Genomic DNA, 17633 nt, shown 5'->3' on the forward strand with positions numbered 1-17633 from the left:
CCAAAAAAGGAAAGTCTATTTCCTGACCATTAACATGCTTTAAAATGTCTGGTATGATTATAGATTAGCAACGACTAGATGCATTATAGAATTCTGTATAGGTTCTTGACAAGATGTAAGGGTAACAAGCTCATTCCCCAGAATTCAATCCTAGAAATGCCTCAGAAGCTAGGAGTTGGTTGAGGGATCTGTCAAATAAACATAAAATTAGAACGTCTTTTGCAGCAAAAGAAGGTTTCATCATAGTATAAGGGGAAAACTGTAGTTCTGAATGGAAAAGAGCTGAATATTAAGGATGGGAGATAGGCTGGAAGCATTTTTTAAATTATACTTTTTACCCCCGTCAATAATACCTGTTCTAATTCTACTGTGAAGCAATAATTCTACTGTGAAGCAGTGTAGTGTGAGCAGGTGACACCAGGGTTTTCCTGGAACCAATAACAGGCACTGGAAATTCACAATAGGTGTAGGCAAACTGGCTAGCTCATGAATTAACTCTCTGTATATAATTCCTCCCATATACTGAAAGAGACAATTTTTAAGACTGCCCGGGATAAGTTACAAATTACCACCAGAGGCTTTCTGTCCTGAGGCAGATGTGTCTCTGCCCATGCCCAATTTATACCCCTAAATTATAAGGAGGGGCACAAGGGTAAGGCCTAAGTTTTAACTCCTTCATCCAATTATACAGGGCACAAGGGTAAGGCCTTAACTCCTTCATCAGTTTTAACTCCTTCATCCAATTATATATCATCAGCTCAATTAGTTAACACCCTCAGGAAAAAGTTACTCGTAGGAAAAAAAATTTAATAAGACATTTCAGGAACCTAAGCTCATAAGCAAAAGGAAAATAAATAATCTACACCAAAAAATGGAAAACTAACAGATAAACAGTAAAACAATTTAAAGAAGACATAACAGTATGTTAAATGTGACTCTATTTGTTGTTTTGGGAAGTAGAGATCCCACAAGCCAAGAAAAATAAGGCTAGATTATTTCATGCAAATGCTATAAGAGACCAGCAAGCTGGTTTTGTGATCCTTAACTCATTACTTACCAAAATATTATATATAAATAGAAATTAGAGGATTGAGCAATATAATGGGTAGAGAGGATGGATTTCTTTAAAGAGAAAGATGTCAGGGTGTTGTGCTACTCTGACCTTTTCCCTAAACCAAACTGGAGCACAAAATTTCAGAGTATCACTATGAATAATTTATAAACATTGTTAACAATTGTGAGGAAGTTTAGGAAATGGTACTTTATGCAGGGCTTAAAAAAATTTAAATGTGAAAATCTAGTAGTAGATTAAGAAGAGAGGGTTACAAGAAGAATGAGGCAAAGTTCATCTATAAATAATCCATGTTTCCTGTGAGTCAAATATGTAACACTTAAAGAGAGCCAGCCTGAATAATTTTAAAAGACTTTGCCCAACAAGATTACCTACAGAGCAAGCAACTCCAACAGAGGAAACCTGAAAGCCAGGAGCTGAGTTACAAGTAAATAGCCAGAGGAGGCACTGACAACACTGGGGAACTGTAGTCATAAATACCTAGAGCTGGGAGGCCTCTCTGAGGAATCCTAAAAAGGACCAATGTACCTAATAAATTATGACATCTGACACAGCTGGAGGGCCATAGCTTAAGTAAGACATGTTTTGCCCTTATCTCCTCCAATGAAAATGAAGGAAAGAACCTTAAAAACAGACTTCTGAAACCAGCCAAATCATTTTCTAAATTCAGGATGAAAGGTAGGCTTTTTATAGCTAAACAAGGTATCAGATGGTTTGAAATCACTCTCAAAGGAATTAAAGTAGCAGGCAAAGATAATCTTGGAGGAGTCTATGAGATAATTACTCTTCACTGGAAATAAGGGAAGAAGAAATACCAACTCCTGTCTAAATGATCTGGTATTGAAACTAAATAAGTAAGGAAGCAAAACAAACAGATAAACAAAGTATATCCTTAACAATATAGACCTGAAACCTATTACAACGAAATGGGGGGTGGGGGGTGGGTATTTTTTTGTTTAAGGGAAAGCTATGCATACATAAACTTCCAAAATTCACAAGAAAAATGTAACTAGCAGGCTTAACATTTTCATAGATTTCAAAAGGAAAATATTCTAGAAATGACAAGGAAGAATTTAAGGATACAATGAACACTATCAAAAGGTGCAAATCATGAACACATAGGTACTGATCTATATAGTCTAAGTATACCAAATAATAACATAAGAAAAGTCAACAACAGTAGTTGGAGACTTTAACACGTCTATCTTAAAAGGTAGACAAAAATAAGCATAGGTATAAATAATTTGAATGACACAGTAAATAAATTCAAAGTAATAAATATAAACACATAACTACATACACAACAAAAATATTCTTTTTTTAAACAAATTAGAAAATTTAGAAAATTAACCAAACACACTTAGAAAATATTCATATAAAATTAAAAAGGACAGGTTAAAAAAAATCTGATATATCTGGGAGAACAAAAACATGACACTGAATATGATTAAACTAGAAATCATAAAAGTCATCCAAATATTTATCATTGACTGTCTATGAAAATACTATATGTCCATCTTTTTAGAAGACCAGTAAAGTAGTACTTAAAGATACATTTATTACTTTAAGTATGATTATTAGAAAACAAGAAACAAATAAGCAAAAGAAGCTAGTTATTTGAAAAAGAGGATACAAATAAAATAGATGAAAAAGAATTAACAAAATAGCAGTTTTATGAAGAAAAATATCATGAATTATAAAAAAAATTTGAGAACAGTGATGAAATTGATATATTTTGAAAAGTTTACAAAAGTCGAATTAGTGCAAGAAATAAAAGTTAATTTAAATAGATAACCACTGAAGAAGTAGAAATGGTAATCAAAAACCTTTTTTCCTCAAAAGAAACTCAAAACTGACACGGCTTTAATGAGAAAATTTTCTAAAAGTTTCACAGAAAATTTGTTTTCTATGAAAAGGGCAAGAAACTACTGAACGTATTTTACAAACAGAATAACCTTGATTTCGAAGTTGTATAAAGGACAGAAAAACAAATCATGTCATATTTACACATTAACACAGGTGTGAAAATTCTAAATAAGATATAAAATATAACATTGTATTTAAGCAAAATACAATAAAAACAAATATATCATATTCAAACAGGATTTAGTCTAGAAGTGCAAGTGTGGTTTACCATTAGACAAATCTATCAATGAGATTTAGGCTCATCAATGCATAAAAGGAAAAATCTCGGAAAACTCAGAATACAAAATAACTTTTATCATGTATCAAAAACCTATCTCAGAAATCACAGAACAAAGAACTTTAGATGCTTTCTAAGGAACAACGAAAAACAAACAAACAAAAAAAATCCACTATCAATGATACTTTTATAGTGCTGAAAGTCCTGGTTGATGCAATTAGACATGAGAATAAAACAAAAGTTTTAAGGTTAGGAAAAAAGACAAAACTGAAATTGTTTGCAGATGATATAATAGTCTACAGAGTAAACCCAACAGAATCAACAAACCATCAGAATGCATCGAGTTCTAGAAGGCTGCATATATAAGACCAACATAAAAATTAACGGTTTCTCTGCCACAGCAATAATCAAGTAAAAAATAGTTAACACTAAAAATAAATCATATAACAAAACCAAAAAGTATTTTAAAATTAACCTAATAAATAATGTACAATACCTCTATAAAAAAATTAAACCTATATAAAGACCTAATAATATTTGAATAAAGAAATGCATCATTTTCATGTATAATTAATAAAAATTCCATTCTCATAAATTTTCATAAATTTAAATGCAGTTCTAATATTTAAAATCCAAGCTAAAGTTTTTGAGGAACTAGACAACTGTATTTTAAAAATTCGTATCGAAGAAAAAAATACATACAAGTAGCTAAGTGAATTTCAAAAAGAAAGGTAAAGAAGAAGGAATCACCCAGTAAGAAGGCCATATATATAACATATAACGTATACTGTATTATAAAGCCACAATAACAAAGAGTATGATACTAGGGCAGAAAGAGGTAAAAAGACATCACGTCAACAACAGATGCTGGTATATATGGCATGTGGTACATAACAGATGTGGCATCACAAAGTAGGGAGGGGAGGATTTGTAATGACTTTGCTAAGATCTACATTCTCTCATAAATTCTTCTTAGTTTTTCGTCAAAGCTCTATAGGTAAAACTATCACTATTTTAAAATTTCTATCATATTAATGATACAATTTAAATGCCTTATTTCCTTCCTTCTATTTCTATACCACTCCAAAGAAGCTATTTTAAAAACCTATCCCTTTTGAAGCTTTCTTTCTTTTTTTAATAGAAAGTTATGTTCCTTCATTGATATTTCCTCTGAACTATATAAAAGAAGTTTTATATGGAGAAAACAGAAAACAGTCGAAATAAAAACCAAAAAGAGAGAAAGAAAACATTTTGTTTCAAACCTAATCTCAAAATATAAACGTAGAACCGAAAGTAATAAGATTACATATTAGGGTTATATATGTGAAGTACATCAATACTGCTGGGAAAAAGAGTAAACTATCAACAGATTAAATTAAAATTTTAACAAGTATTACACTTACTGAAGTATCAGAGTAACCAATCGAATAGCTTCCACAGCAACATCATATTCTTTATCAAGTGTCATTGATACAATGCGATCCTGAAAATAAGTTATAAATCAAATCAACCATGAGCAGAAAATAAGTCAGGACAGACCTAAGAAAATGTCCTTGAAAAAGTACATGCAAGACTACTGCTAAATTAAATTGAAAGCTTTACTCATGAAACCGTATTATCATATTCCTATTCACACAGAGGAGGTGTTAGGATAAATGTTCATAGTCTAAACTCTTTCTCAATAACTGGTGTTCCCTAGTACTAAGACAAATAACCTTAACTTGCAAAATAAATATAATTATAAAAAGCTGTACACAAAGAAAATCTTGTTTTTTAAGCAGGAGAGCCTTCTGTTGGAGGCAATAAATAAGAACTCATGTTGGTAACATCTTTTGAGATTCGTTCATCTACTTAATATAGATTTATTTAAAGAATACGCAGTAAACCATATGAAATAAACACTTGCTATGGTAATGTCATTTGCTAAACTAGTTATAATCAGCATTTTTACAGTGAAAAATAAAATTAGCTAAGTATTTTTGATGCTCACCTTGAATCGGTTTGTGAATAGCTCCAATTTAGGGAATAATTCTCTATTGGTATACAGACTCTGTAGAGCTTTCAAACACTTCAGCCTGACTTCTCCTTGCTACAGAAAGACAAGTGAAAAACACAACAGAAGTGATCAATTCCATGGCATGAAGATTGAAAAGATTTTTCAAGTGTTTATGAAGACTAAAGTAATTTTCAGCATAACCATTCAATTTACTTCATATTGTAATTCAACATAAGGTAGAACTGAGCAATTGTATAATCTGTGTTTCACTTATATTCAATTAAAAATGCACTGATGGGCCGGCCCGGTGGCTCAGGCGGTTAGAGCTCCGTGCTCCTAACTCCGAAGGCTGCCGGTTCGATTCCCACATGGGCCAGTGGGCTCTCAACCACAAGGTTGCCAGTTCAATTCCTCGAGTCCTCAGCACCTTGAGCTGAGCTGCTGCTGAGCTCCAGGATGGCTCAGGAGGGCGTCCTCTCAACCACAAGGTTGCCGGTTTCGACTCCCTCAAGGGATGGTGGGCTGTGCTCCCTGCAACTGGCAACGGCAACTAGACCTGGAGCTGAGCTGCGCCCTCCACAAGTAAGTCTGAGAGGACAACTTGAAGTTGAACGGCACCCTCCACAACTAAGATTGAAAGGACAACAACTTGACTTGGAAAAAAGTCCTGGAAGTACACACTGTTCCCCAATAAAGTCCTGTTCCCCTTCCCCAATAAAATCTTAAAAAATAAAAATGCACTGAAAACCCATTAGTTACTTGAGAGTCAACCACACCTTTTTCAAACATTTATCAACTCTGACTGAACATCGAGTTATTTCCCACCTTATACTGTGGCACGTTTGGGAGAATTTTTAACCTATGATTTCTATCACAGAAGGTACACTAATTCGTCCTTTATGTAACTACTGAATAATCCTGCAGAAAAACCTAATTTCATTATTTAAAGGTCATCATTTATTCCCTCAACAGATAGTTATTGGATGCCTTTTACATTACAGAAAGAGCAGTTAGGAAACAGATAAACAGCAGAATGTTTAAAAAAGACAAAGTGACAGAGTGACATGTGCTAGGACTGCTATTTACGAGACATCATCTAAACAAAGTTATTAACTTGGAGTAGAAGATGCTGGTAATCACAGTGCATTCAGGGTCATCTAGAAATTTAGCAAACTCTCTCAAAGGAGATTGAAGTTGCTATGTTCAAAAAGAAGCAATGTGCTGTAACAGGAGGAGTCTAAGGTTTAGAATCAAACAAAACTAGATTTTATTCCCAATTCTAGTTTTTTAGCTACATGAAAGATAGCAAGTATATTAATCACTCTGATAGCTTTCACATTTATAAAATGGTGATACCAATTTTGTTAAGGATTAAATACTGGGGTATGCTGGTAAAAGTTTTAACAACCAGCTCTGGGCATGGGGCCCTGACTTAATAATGCATTTGCAGATTTCTGTTATGTAAATAATCCCTTCATGGCCAATTTCAAGCTACCAATGAGATGTTACTGAATTCATATTTGTGAAGGGATGTGCATAATCACTTTCTTGCCAGCTGATTCAAGGTAGCTCTAGCATACCACTAAATTAGATGATGACTGTTGGTCAAGTTCTCTAGCATATAGAAGGTACCTGAGAGGCCTGTAGTCGATACTGTTGTTGCCCCTCATAAAACCCCATATAAGAGGCTATGCTTTCTCCTGTGTTGACAGCTAATGTCTTGTATCTATACCTTTCTCTGGAGAATTGACCATGGTTCAAAAGAATCACCTGTCACAGAGATTCCTGGGAGATTATGGTCCACGTTGCCCCGCCTGTATATACCCTTTCCTTCCTCCAGGCTAAGGCCCATAACCAGTGGGGAATGATAACTTGCCTCAGGGCAGAACAACCTCTAAGGTGCAATTTATTCTTCAAAGGTCCTGGTGAGATCATGCTGACATAAAATTGCTGAAACCATATTTCTGTTAGTGTGTTTTCTGCTTTATCCTATTTTTCTCACTTTCTCATAGGCTTCTGAGAATATAAGCCTCAGTGTACCACTAGCACAAAAATTTCTGGCTCGGGCTTGTCTTCTAGGAAATGTGACCTAGACAGTTTGTACCAAGAGTGGTCCTAGGAAGCAAACTTCAGTGATAGGATTCTAGGGTTAATCATTTGAAAGATGGATTACTATGAGGAAGAACCCAATTACTGAATAGCAGCCATTTGCTAGTTCCGGTACAGGTGAAAGGAGATGTGCCTAGCGTTTGAGAGAGCACGGTATGGAACTGGGTGGCTAAGAGTCACTGATACATTAAAGAAAGAAAATGACAGGTTAATTAATCACCAGTTTAAAGCAAATGTTGACTCTTGGCAACTTTTAAAGAGACACTTATCCCATAAAGATAAAGAACTGCTCTTACTAAAAATCCATGACTCAAATTTAAGGGTGGCAGATTTTAAGAGAGTTTGCATCCCAGGCACATCTCCTACGCCCAAACCAGGGCCATATAAGTAAGAGGTGCAAGTCTGAAGAGTATCTGGATGGATGCAGCTGAGAATCTTGAACTCCAAGTTTCCCATGAACTTGTGACCCTGAAAATAATGCTCATGTCCTCTTCTTAGAGGATAGTATGCTACCACCTACCCAACTACATGGATATCTCAAGTGAAGCAAATACCTTAAGGACATACCCCCCTTAAGGAGTAGCACCCCTCATGATCTACACTGACCTTCCCTTGCAGCCACCAGACCAAGGTCAAATCTCAGCATGGACCAAATGGAAAGTACTGGATCTGCTAAGGGAGGAGAAGGATTATATGCTTTAAGTGCTAAAGGAATGGGCCAATTTGAACCAGCAAGAACCAGGAGAATATGTAAGGAGGGTACTGACCAGGGAGTGGGAATATACAAGTTTTTGGATATGGAGCACTCTCCCTTGACTCAGGATTTAAGGCACTATTAAGGCCCCTGGAAATAGCCCAACACATTGCTGGATGGCTCTTGGAAAAGAAAGGCAATGGTGCATATTAAATGAAACAGACATGCCAGAATTGTGTGCCAGGCTGTGAAGGAAGGAATTTAAAGACACAGGAAGTGAGTGAGCATGCCTCAAAGAATCTACTACATAAACTCAGATGACCCACCAGTTGAGTATATTCCTTAAGAAGGTCCAGATAATACTGTTATTGCCATGGGGGCACAGGCATTACTGAGAAGCTCCATAGTGGTTGTGTTTTGTAGGCTAGAGTGAACAGTTAGAGATACTCAAACAGAATTTAGCTTCCTGTGCCAGAGACAAGCATCACCTATTAGATGCAAGGGGGTCACAATAATTGTAATGGGAAGCAAGGCTGAAGGGCAGCCCATGGGGATCTATGGAGATGGTTCATAGGTTGTGGTATTCCTGGACGCAAGACAGGTGGAAAGCCAATAAAAATATTATGTAATCACAAGAGAACAATAATGGATGAGCAAGTCTAAGAACACCTGTCTCAACATAAAATCACAACACCAGACCTAAGATAGCATATAAGTAGTTTCCTTACTTCTCTTCAACTACAGACTGAAAAACTAGGCCAAAAGATGAAATTACTCCATCTATCCAAGTTCATACACCAAATTACAACTTTTATCGTTACCTTGTCCAGTTATGCCTCCTAATTAACTACCTCTCCTTCCAAAATCTTGTGGGTTTTTTTAACCTATGACATGCGCTGCCTACATTACAGGAACTTAGCAATTAAATAAGGTGGTACCCATAAATGTACTTCAGAAAACTGTCAATTAACCTAGTTAGGTGAAAACTCCAGTTACCTTTTTGGTAATTGCTCTATGTGGGGCTCTACTATCCTCTAAAAGTATCTCTATTATAGTACCTAAATGCTCTGTTGTTTTCCCATTGTGCAAAATCTTATTCAAATCTGAATGCTGTTTAACACAGTCCCTAACAAACAGCTACTGCTCAATAAATATTTTTTGAATAACTATATAAATATATAAAAACAGAAAAAAACAAAAGAAACAAAGAAAGATAAAATGATTTGTTGAGGGAGGGGGCTGTGCATTATTTGTCAGAGACTCCTAAACCTAGCAACACTTTTGCAAAAAAAACTGTTTTAAATGTTAAGAGCTACAGAAAGTATTATGGAATATAATGGCTTAATTTCATAATGAGTTGTATTTTTAAGGGACAATAATTCATGTTTCTAAGAGAAAATGCTGATCGTTAATAAAATGCATAAGTGTAATATGAATACTTTAGTGGGAATACTTTGAAAGAGTTAAACTTAAACAAATTCTGATGTTCTCTCAAGGAGTGTATGTGTTTGTATGTGGTAGAGGTGAAGGGAGTAGAGAAGAGTCTTTTTTTTTTTTCAGTTTTATTGAAACATAATTGATATACAAAAAAAACCTTCACGTTTATTTGACGATTTGGACATATGCACACATTCATAATACTATTACAATCAAGGCAATAAACATAGCCATCATTCCCCAAAATTTCCTCGTATTTTTCTTTTATTTGCTAAGAAGAGAAGGAGTAGTCTTGACAGGGATACTGTTGAGAAAAGAAGTCTTGTGCATTCAGTGTGTCAAAAGACTGGCCCTCAACTTGGCCTGGGCCCTAGACCACTTCCTTACCAAGAGGTACAGAGTCACGAACAAAACACCATGGCATGGTGGAAATGAAAGGGCTAGTCAGCCCCACTGACAGCATGGTGAATGCTCTGGGGGTGGGGTGGCAGTAATGGACTGAATGAGGTGCTTACCTCCCTCTGGCTGTATGGATATAAACAGGATGTAGCTAATCTGCAATGAATGAGGGTGGAAATGTAGAATCCTAAAAGGAGTGTACAGAAACTACGAGGTGAGATCAAACAATACAGTGTATGTTTAAATAAAAAATTTATTACAGTAAAAGACACGTTGCCATTAATCCCCCTCAAAATATTGCCCCTCACTTCAAACACACTTATCCCATCCTTCTTGCCACTTTTTGAAGCAGTTCTGGAAGTCCTCTTTCCTGGGTGTCTTTAGTTGTGCTATCATGTCTGCCTCGATGTCCTTAAATCATTTTAACTTTGGGGAAGAGCCAGAAGTCGCACGGTGCCAGATCCCATGAATAAGGTGGATGAAGACAAACTGTAACGTTTTTATTTGACAGAAACTGCCGTACATCAGAAGCAATGTGTGACACGGAGTGTTGTCATGATGGAAAATGATTTATGGCAAACTTTATAACACACCTTCTCTCAACCGTAGCTCACACCCAACTGACTGCACCGAGCAAGCTGAAACTTGTCACACTTCTGTTACTAAGGTTCAACACGCCAATTCCTGTACTGAAGATCCCTGCCCTTCTATTGGATGGCACTTAGCAACAGCATTCACCATATTTTGTGATCACAACAGAAAGGCTCCGAGTTACACATCACTTCTGGTACGGCAACGTCTGTCAAATAAAAATATTACAGTGTGTCCTCATCCAACTTAATCACCGGGTCTGGTACCATGTGACTTCTGGCTCTTTCCCAAAGTCAAAATGACCATGAAGGGTAAGTATTTTGATTCGATTCAGGACATCAAGGCAGCGCACCTGAAGACACTCACGAAAGAGGACTTCCAGAACTGCTTCAGAAAATGGCAACAAGGATGGGAAAGTGTGTACGAAGCGAGCGGAGGAGGAGGTACTTTGAGGAGGATTAATAGCAGTGTGTCTTTTACTATTGCTTTTTATTTAAATTTCACCATATTGTCTGATCACACCTTGTATATTCTGGCTCTTGGCTTCCTTTGTGCTCCATGCCACCCCAACTCCTGGTATTTTAGGGGTTGAAAATGATGTCTGAGAGAATAAGAGGTACCATGCAGGATAAATTCACCTGATACAGATTGCTTCCAGGCTTCAAATAAGACCTGTTTTCACTCAATGCAAAACTATCAATGGCATTGCTGAAAATGAAAACTGTTGAGGTGAAGTCCTTGTCTGAAAGTAAAATATGAAAACTGAAGGACAGATATGGACATGATTGAGGGGAGTCTCATGCAGCCTGGCTGGAACATCTGTATGATGAAGGGGCATTGCAGACGCAAATGTCTAGGGCTATATAGCACAGTTAGGGGTCACAGTCCCTGGGTCCCCACCAGAGGTCCCACGCCCCTGTCAGGATAGAAGGGAAAAGGGGAGTGGAGTGGAATTCATATTTTTTATGGGGCTCTTAAATACTGCTGTCCAAATGACAATAATCCTAGGTCACCATAAGGACAGGATTAAAATAGTGGCTTTGGACAGTTTGGGTGATAGTTACCCATGGGAGATAAGTCTGCATGGGTTTGTAGATGGAGCCCTTTGGACAAGTTCAGGTGCTGATGATCATGGTTCCCACCACTGAGTACATAACAGGCATTAACATTTTGGCTGGGTGCAATACTGAAAACCATCACTGCCTCAAGGGGTATGAACCACAACAAGGACAAATTCAAGCATAAAGGGCCAAGTACATTCCTGGACAACTCCAGAGTTGCCCAAATCACGGCACATTATTCAACAAAAATATGGTGGGGAAATGGACATTATTCTGTTAACTCAAGACTTAATGCAAGCAGAGGTGCTGGTAACTACCACGTCAAAATTTAACAGCCCAATCTGGCCAGTAAGGAAAACCTCCAGAGCTTGGAGGTTGATCGATTACCACAGGGAAGTTCCAACTTAGGCCCTAGCAGTTCCTGATATTACAACATCACCGAGAGAGTGACAACCCAAGCAAGAAACTAGTATACTGTTATTGATCTGACAAATGCCTTCTACTTGATCCTTTTGCAGGATGAGGATCAGGACTAATTTGCATTCACAGAGAATGGCTCGTAATATACTTTTACTGTAGTTCTGCACCGATACTGAAATTCTTCCATAATATGCTACCAATGGTTAGGGCTTGATCTTCAACAAACGCAAGGCCCCACAGATATTTTAGTCATCCATTATTACATTATGACATCCTGAAAGCATGGCCAATCAAAAAACATGTGGCTACAGTGCTGCACTTAGTCACGGAGGAAATCATTAGCTCCAATTTGACTATAAATCCAGATAAAGTCCAGAGCCTGGCACAGCAGGTGCAATTCCAAGAAGTCATTTGGGCAAGAAGCCAAAGAGGTATTCCAGAGACAATTAAACAAAAACTGTAGGTCCTGGGGTGGCTGTTTAGCGCAGTTGGTTAGAGTGTGGTGCTAATAACACCAAGGTTGCTAGTTCGATCCCCGCATGGGCCACTGTGAGCTGCGCCTTCCTTAAAAAAAAAAAAAGAAAAAAGGTGCATTTCTTCAAAAAAATAAACAAAACTGTAGGTCCTGGCAGCACTCACTAATAAAAAGAAGACCCAACAGCATTATGAGTAATGAAAACAGCATGTATCCCCGCCTGGGTGCTCTCTTGACCTCTTTAATCAAAGTGACCTACAAAGAAGCCAATTTTAAATGAGGCCCATCGCAGCAGCAGGCACTGGAAGCTGTTTAACAAGGCAAGGCCCATGAAGCCTGCTAGCCTGATGAAACTGCAGGTTTCGGCAATCCCCCGCGCCCCCACCACACACACACTGATTGGAGTCTGTGGCAGCAGGAGACTGCCACTGGGTGCACTGGTTTCTTGGATTCTGGACCTTCAAACTTCTAGAAGCTGCCACCTAGTACATTCCTTTTGAATGGCATTTTCCTGCTTGCTGTTGGGCACTGGTGGAGATGGGAGCACAGTATGGCTGGGGTGCCGTATATAATGCTGCCACCTGTACTGTCCATTCTCACTTGGGTGATTACAAAGCTGACCAATATAACTGCCAAGAATCAACAAAGCTAGATCACAAAATGGAAATGGTACATCCAAGATTGGCCCCAGCCAGAATCCCAAGGGACTAGTAGGCTCCATAAGCAACTAGCCAGCTTGCTTATGGCCAAACGACCCATAGGAGATGCTTTGACCCTTCCCTGAGCTACCTGGGGCCCAAGATTCATAGCCATGCCTGCTGACAACATGGCATAGTTTACTGACAGCTCTGTAAAACTAAAGACAGATGAGGTCTGCTGAATGCAGCCACCATTGGCCCAATGGGTGACCATCTTTTGACTAAGACCAAATGTGGACATTCCACCCGGTGGGCCAAGCTATGAGTTGTGGTGATGGTCGTACAAGCCACCCCTACCAACATGCCTTGATACATTTTTACCAGCTCATGGACTGTTGCCAAGGGCCGATCCATCCAGTCAGGAGAATGGTAACTAAAAGACTGGACAAGAAATTCTAAGGAACATCCTTCACTGCCCAAACAAGACAAAAATAGGCACACTCTCATGGAATGTTATGAACTTTCCATGCACCCTATCACCCACATGTCAATGAAGCCATTGAACAAAGAACAGCTGACTTAAACAGCAACCAAGACAGCCTGCTAGTGGATTTGTACCCCCATCTGACTAGGGCTATATAGCTAGCTACTAAGCACTGCACTCCAATGCAAGGAAAACATGTCACTGCGGCACATGTCGGGAAATACTGAGCGTGCACGGGGTGGGAGAGGACCAGGCATCTGTGTTTAGGTTGTACCTACAAAATCCCAGTCGCAATAAACCAATCATTCTTTTTCTTTTTTCCACTTGGAAGGTACATCTCTGGGGTGGTTTCCTGCTTTGGCTGCCATTGCACTCCGGACAGTACCCCTTGACTCTAATCAGGATGTGATGCTTCCCTTGGGTAACTCCCTCCTATGGGATACTGCAAGGGTAGGAGATAGAACCAAGGGTGCTAGGGTCCTTCTACTGGTGCTGGGAACATTTAACCCTTCCTATCAGGTGGATGGCATTGTCAGACATGTCAAGTTTGTGCAGAATGTGGCCTCCCTTCCTGGACTGGCCAACTGAGGCCAAAAAGTCTGGGTCAAGCAACAAGGGCAATGGGTGCCCACAGAGGTAGTAGCATCAAGATTGGGACAGTCTGGGTTGCAATACTTAGGCAACCAGCTCCACAAGTAGTAGACCAGTTATCTCAGGCGTGAGGAAGTTCATAGAGTTCTGAGAGGGGAGTAGGAACATTCTTCTCATTCCTATGGAAGCTTCTGCTATGTCTATTAATACCCTGATAAAAATCAGTAGAGCCGTAGTGAGAGGAGGCAAACTGATGCTACTCAGATCTTCCTTAAGCTATCAACAGATGAAATTATCAGGTGACTCTTTTGATACAGGTCCAGATGCAAGCATGTTCTAGAGTCCCCTACTTTAATATTACCTATAATGTGACAGAAAAAGACCCCTGTACCAAAATGGTTATTACTGATCTATAGTGACATTTCAGACCTGGAAGTTCCATGTGTCTCTTCTCTCTGCAATCATGTGGTAAAAGGAGGCTGAGACTGTATATTACTAGACTAGTCAGCATTATGAGAACAAGTCCCTGACAGGTATACCTACATTCCTCTCGGTTATGTATTTCTCTGTGGACCCCAATGGGCAACAGAGTTCCTGCCGCCCGGGGAAGATTTTGTTGCCTCATACTTCTAGGGCTCACTGTCCATGTGAGCAATTATACAGAGGGCTAGAAAGGACCCATCTTGCTAACATGACAGAGTGGCTCACAGTACCCTCCTGGGAAGACAAACTAACCACTGGTTTCATTCTGTTGTCCAAACTCTAACACTGCACATAGTATACAGGCACTAGGAAAAAAAAAAAAACCGATGTATAACCTGCCCTTAACCATGGCAGAATAGCTCATGGCACTGCCCAAGCCACCAAGACCAAGAAGATTCACTAAACTCACCAGTCAAGGTGGTGATGGATAATCAAATAGCTCTCGATTATCTGATGGCACAATAGGGTGGCGTTTGTATTACTGTCAGCATTTCATGCTAACATACTTCAATAATTTGGGGAACTTAAGAACTGAGTTAGTGAATACCCAAGCTCAGGTGGGATGGCAATCAGCTACATTCTCAGTACCCCCAAGATTCACTTTTTGACTTCTTATGTGGCTTAATCCAGGCACTTCTTGGTTGAAGACCATCCTCCAGGGAGGCCTGATTGTCCTCTTGGGTCTGGATCTCCTAATTACCCTGGTAAAGTCCTGCCTCCAAATAACAGGGAGGCTCTATGAGCAATTCACATCCATATAGGTTATTCAGGGATCCCAGTGGACCCAACTCCACCTCCAACTTTGAGCTGGGAGATGGTCCTACAGGATTCGCCATGCTTATCTGCCATTTCAGTAGCCCAGCAGGGGTGGGGAGTGGGCTGTTGGGAAAGGCAATCTCCTGCGTTCCATCTTTTGACCCCTTCCACTTGGCTGCAAAAAAATGGGCCTGTGCCTGCAACACTCTCTTATTAAGAGATAAGAGTCCTAAGAGCCTGTGCCGAGTTTATGGTCTTGTGTGGAAATACCTTTCCTGTTTCAAACTCAAATATGTGTTCTTTTGTTCTGCTTAAGTGTGTGCATCACATGGCACCTGGCCAACCCTACCATTAAATCTGTTCCCTGAAGGAAGAGAATAGGGTTCTTAGTTATATGGCACGAGAGGGCTGCATGCAGGGCAACTGCCCTGTGTTGACTGCTGGGAGAGACCTGCTGGTCATGAGGGAATGACACCTACTACTGAAACTGATCTTGTTGCTCCTTCTCTATGTGAGTAAAGCACTGTTTCATCCAGTGCTTCATTGTGTTGTGTTTTCCTTGGCAACCCCCATATCAAGATGCAGTGGGCAGAAGGGTTAGAACTTCTACTTCTGGTGATAGGTAACAGATCTCATTTGCTTGACATATACAGAACTAGAAAGGTTTTTGGTGAACTTAAGAGAAACAGAACATGAAATGAGTCAACAAAAAGAAGAAATAGAGTGGATTAACTGAAAATAAACCTCACGCAAGCACTACAGAGATTTTGATAAGAGGAATCAAGCATAGGCAAGACTTTAGAACTGTACCACAAACGCAAAAACAGCATAGAACAATACTGATAAACTAAAAAGGATAGAGAAAGGCAATTTAGTGCCATGAGCATAAATACAAGAAGAGATTAAGATATTTAGCCCACAATACAGAGATTACTTTAGCTGTATTTAAATTAGATCTCTTCTGTGTTACCTTTAATGACAGAGATAAAACAAATGCGTAGAAAACGTAGAAATAAGTTTTGGTCAATACAAACTGAATTTCCAATAACTCCTTTACTTATTTGTCTTTCTATTGACCAAAACTTATATTATAAAACTTATGTAAACTGACAATATTAAAATAAAAAATTTGTCTTATTTAGGAGGATAAATTGGGTTATAAACATCTAAAATTCTAAAATCAAGACGGGAGTATCAAGCCATTACAAGGTACACCTTAAACTAATACAATGGTTATATGTCAATTTTATCTCAATAAAACTGGAAAAAATTGCAGTTGATAATTAAAATATAATCTTAAAAAAAGACAAGAGTTTTATCAGCTCATTTGAAAATGCACAGGATGAGTCTGAAGGCAGAAGTCATATCTCATAGAATGAGCAGTTTCAACTAGACTAAAAGGAGAGAAAGCAAATGATTAGTCCTCAGAGGAAAAAAAAAGTACAAGCAGATTAGAGTGGGAATGACAAAAGAAAGTTTAGAAGAGATTATTTAATACTTACAGTTAAGTTCTAAATAAATTAACTGAAGATCACAGGAAAAGTAAGTAAAATCATTCTACTTAAAACAGTTCTCCTTACATGATTTTATCAATAACATGTAAGAGAAATATACCTCTTCCTTTATCTGGACAGAGGATTTCTCAAACACAATTTAGCGGTTTATTTTAAAATCATAGTGAATTGTTTTTTGGTAAGCCACATCAAATCCATGTTATTCCCAGAATTTGTAGTTATACATAAATTCTGTTAAAACTGGTCATTGTTACTGTTATTTAAATTCAGTAGGATATTCAATAAGGGAGGTGGGGGGAAGAAGAAAACTGGTATGGTAGTGGTAGGGATTAAAAATGGAAGACCGTAAATTTATTCCTACTAAAGCTCATCTTGTTGGATTTAACAGTGTATGTGTAAGGACACACTGTGTAATTTTACATTCTCTCATCTTGTAGTAAAACTTAATTAAATAAACCTGAGATGGGGTCAGACATTAAGGATCCCGGTTCTACAAAAGGAATAGACAAAGAAAACACAGAATCAAGCTCAGGTTTTATTAGTGTAGAAAAAAGGATTTGAAATGCTAGGTATGATAAATATTCAGGAAAAGATTCACTATGTACTGACTAAATTGTCCTTCAAATGCGGTAGAGGAGAACAAACTCCTTTTAATCATCAATTAAAAATTAGCAACTGTGAAGCTGAGCAACCAACTTGTGATGATCTCCCTATACTTCAAACTCTCTTACAGCAAAAATTGACTGTAAAATTCCCTTGAGACCTTTTAT

General features: G+C 38.3%; 1 protein-coding gene across 1 annotated transcript in view; it reads right to left on the minus strand.

Moving 5' to 3' along the window:
* STAG1 (stromal antigen 1) overlaps window positions 1-17633 on the minus strand; it is a 260872-nt gene that overhangs the window by 99386 nt on the left and 143853 nt on the right. Inside the window, 2 exon segments of the mRNA XM_033131991.1 lie at window positions 4619-4698; window positions 5206-5304. Of these exon segments, the coding sequence (XP_032987882.1) occupies window positions 4619-4698; window positions 5206-5304 (179 nt within the window).

The sequence above is a fragment of the Rhinolophus ferrumequinum genome, chromosome 17, assembly GCF_004115265.2.
Source record: "Rhinolophus ferrumequinum isolate MPI-CBG mRhiFer1 chromosome 17, mRhiFer1_v1.p, whole genome shotgun sequence".
NCBI classification, from domain to species: domain Eukaryota; kingdom Metazoa; phylum Chordata; class Mammalia; order Chiroptera; family Rhinolophidae; genus Rhinolophus; species Rhinolophus ferrumequinum.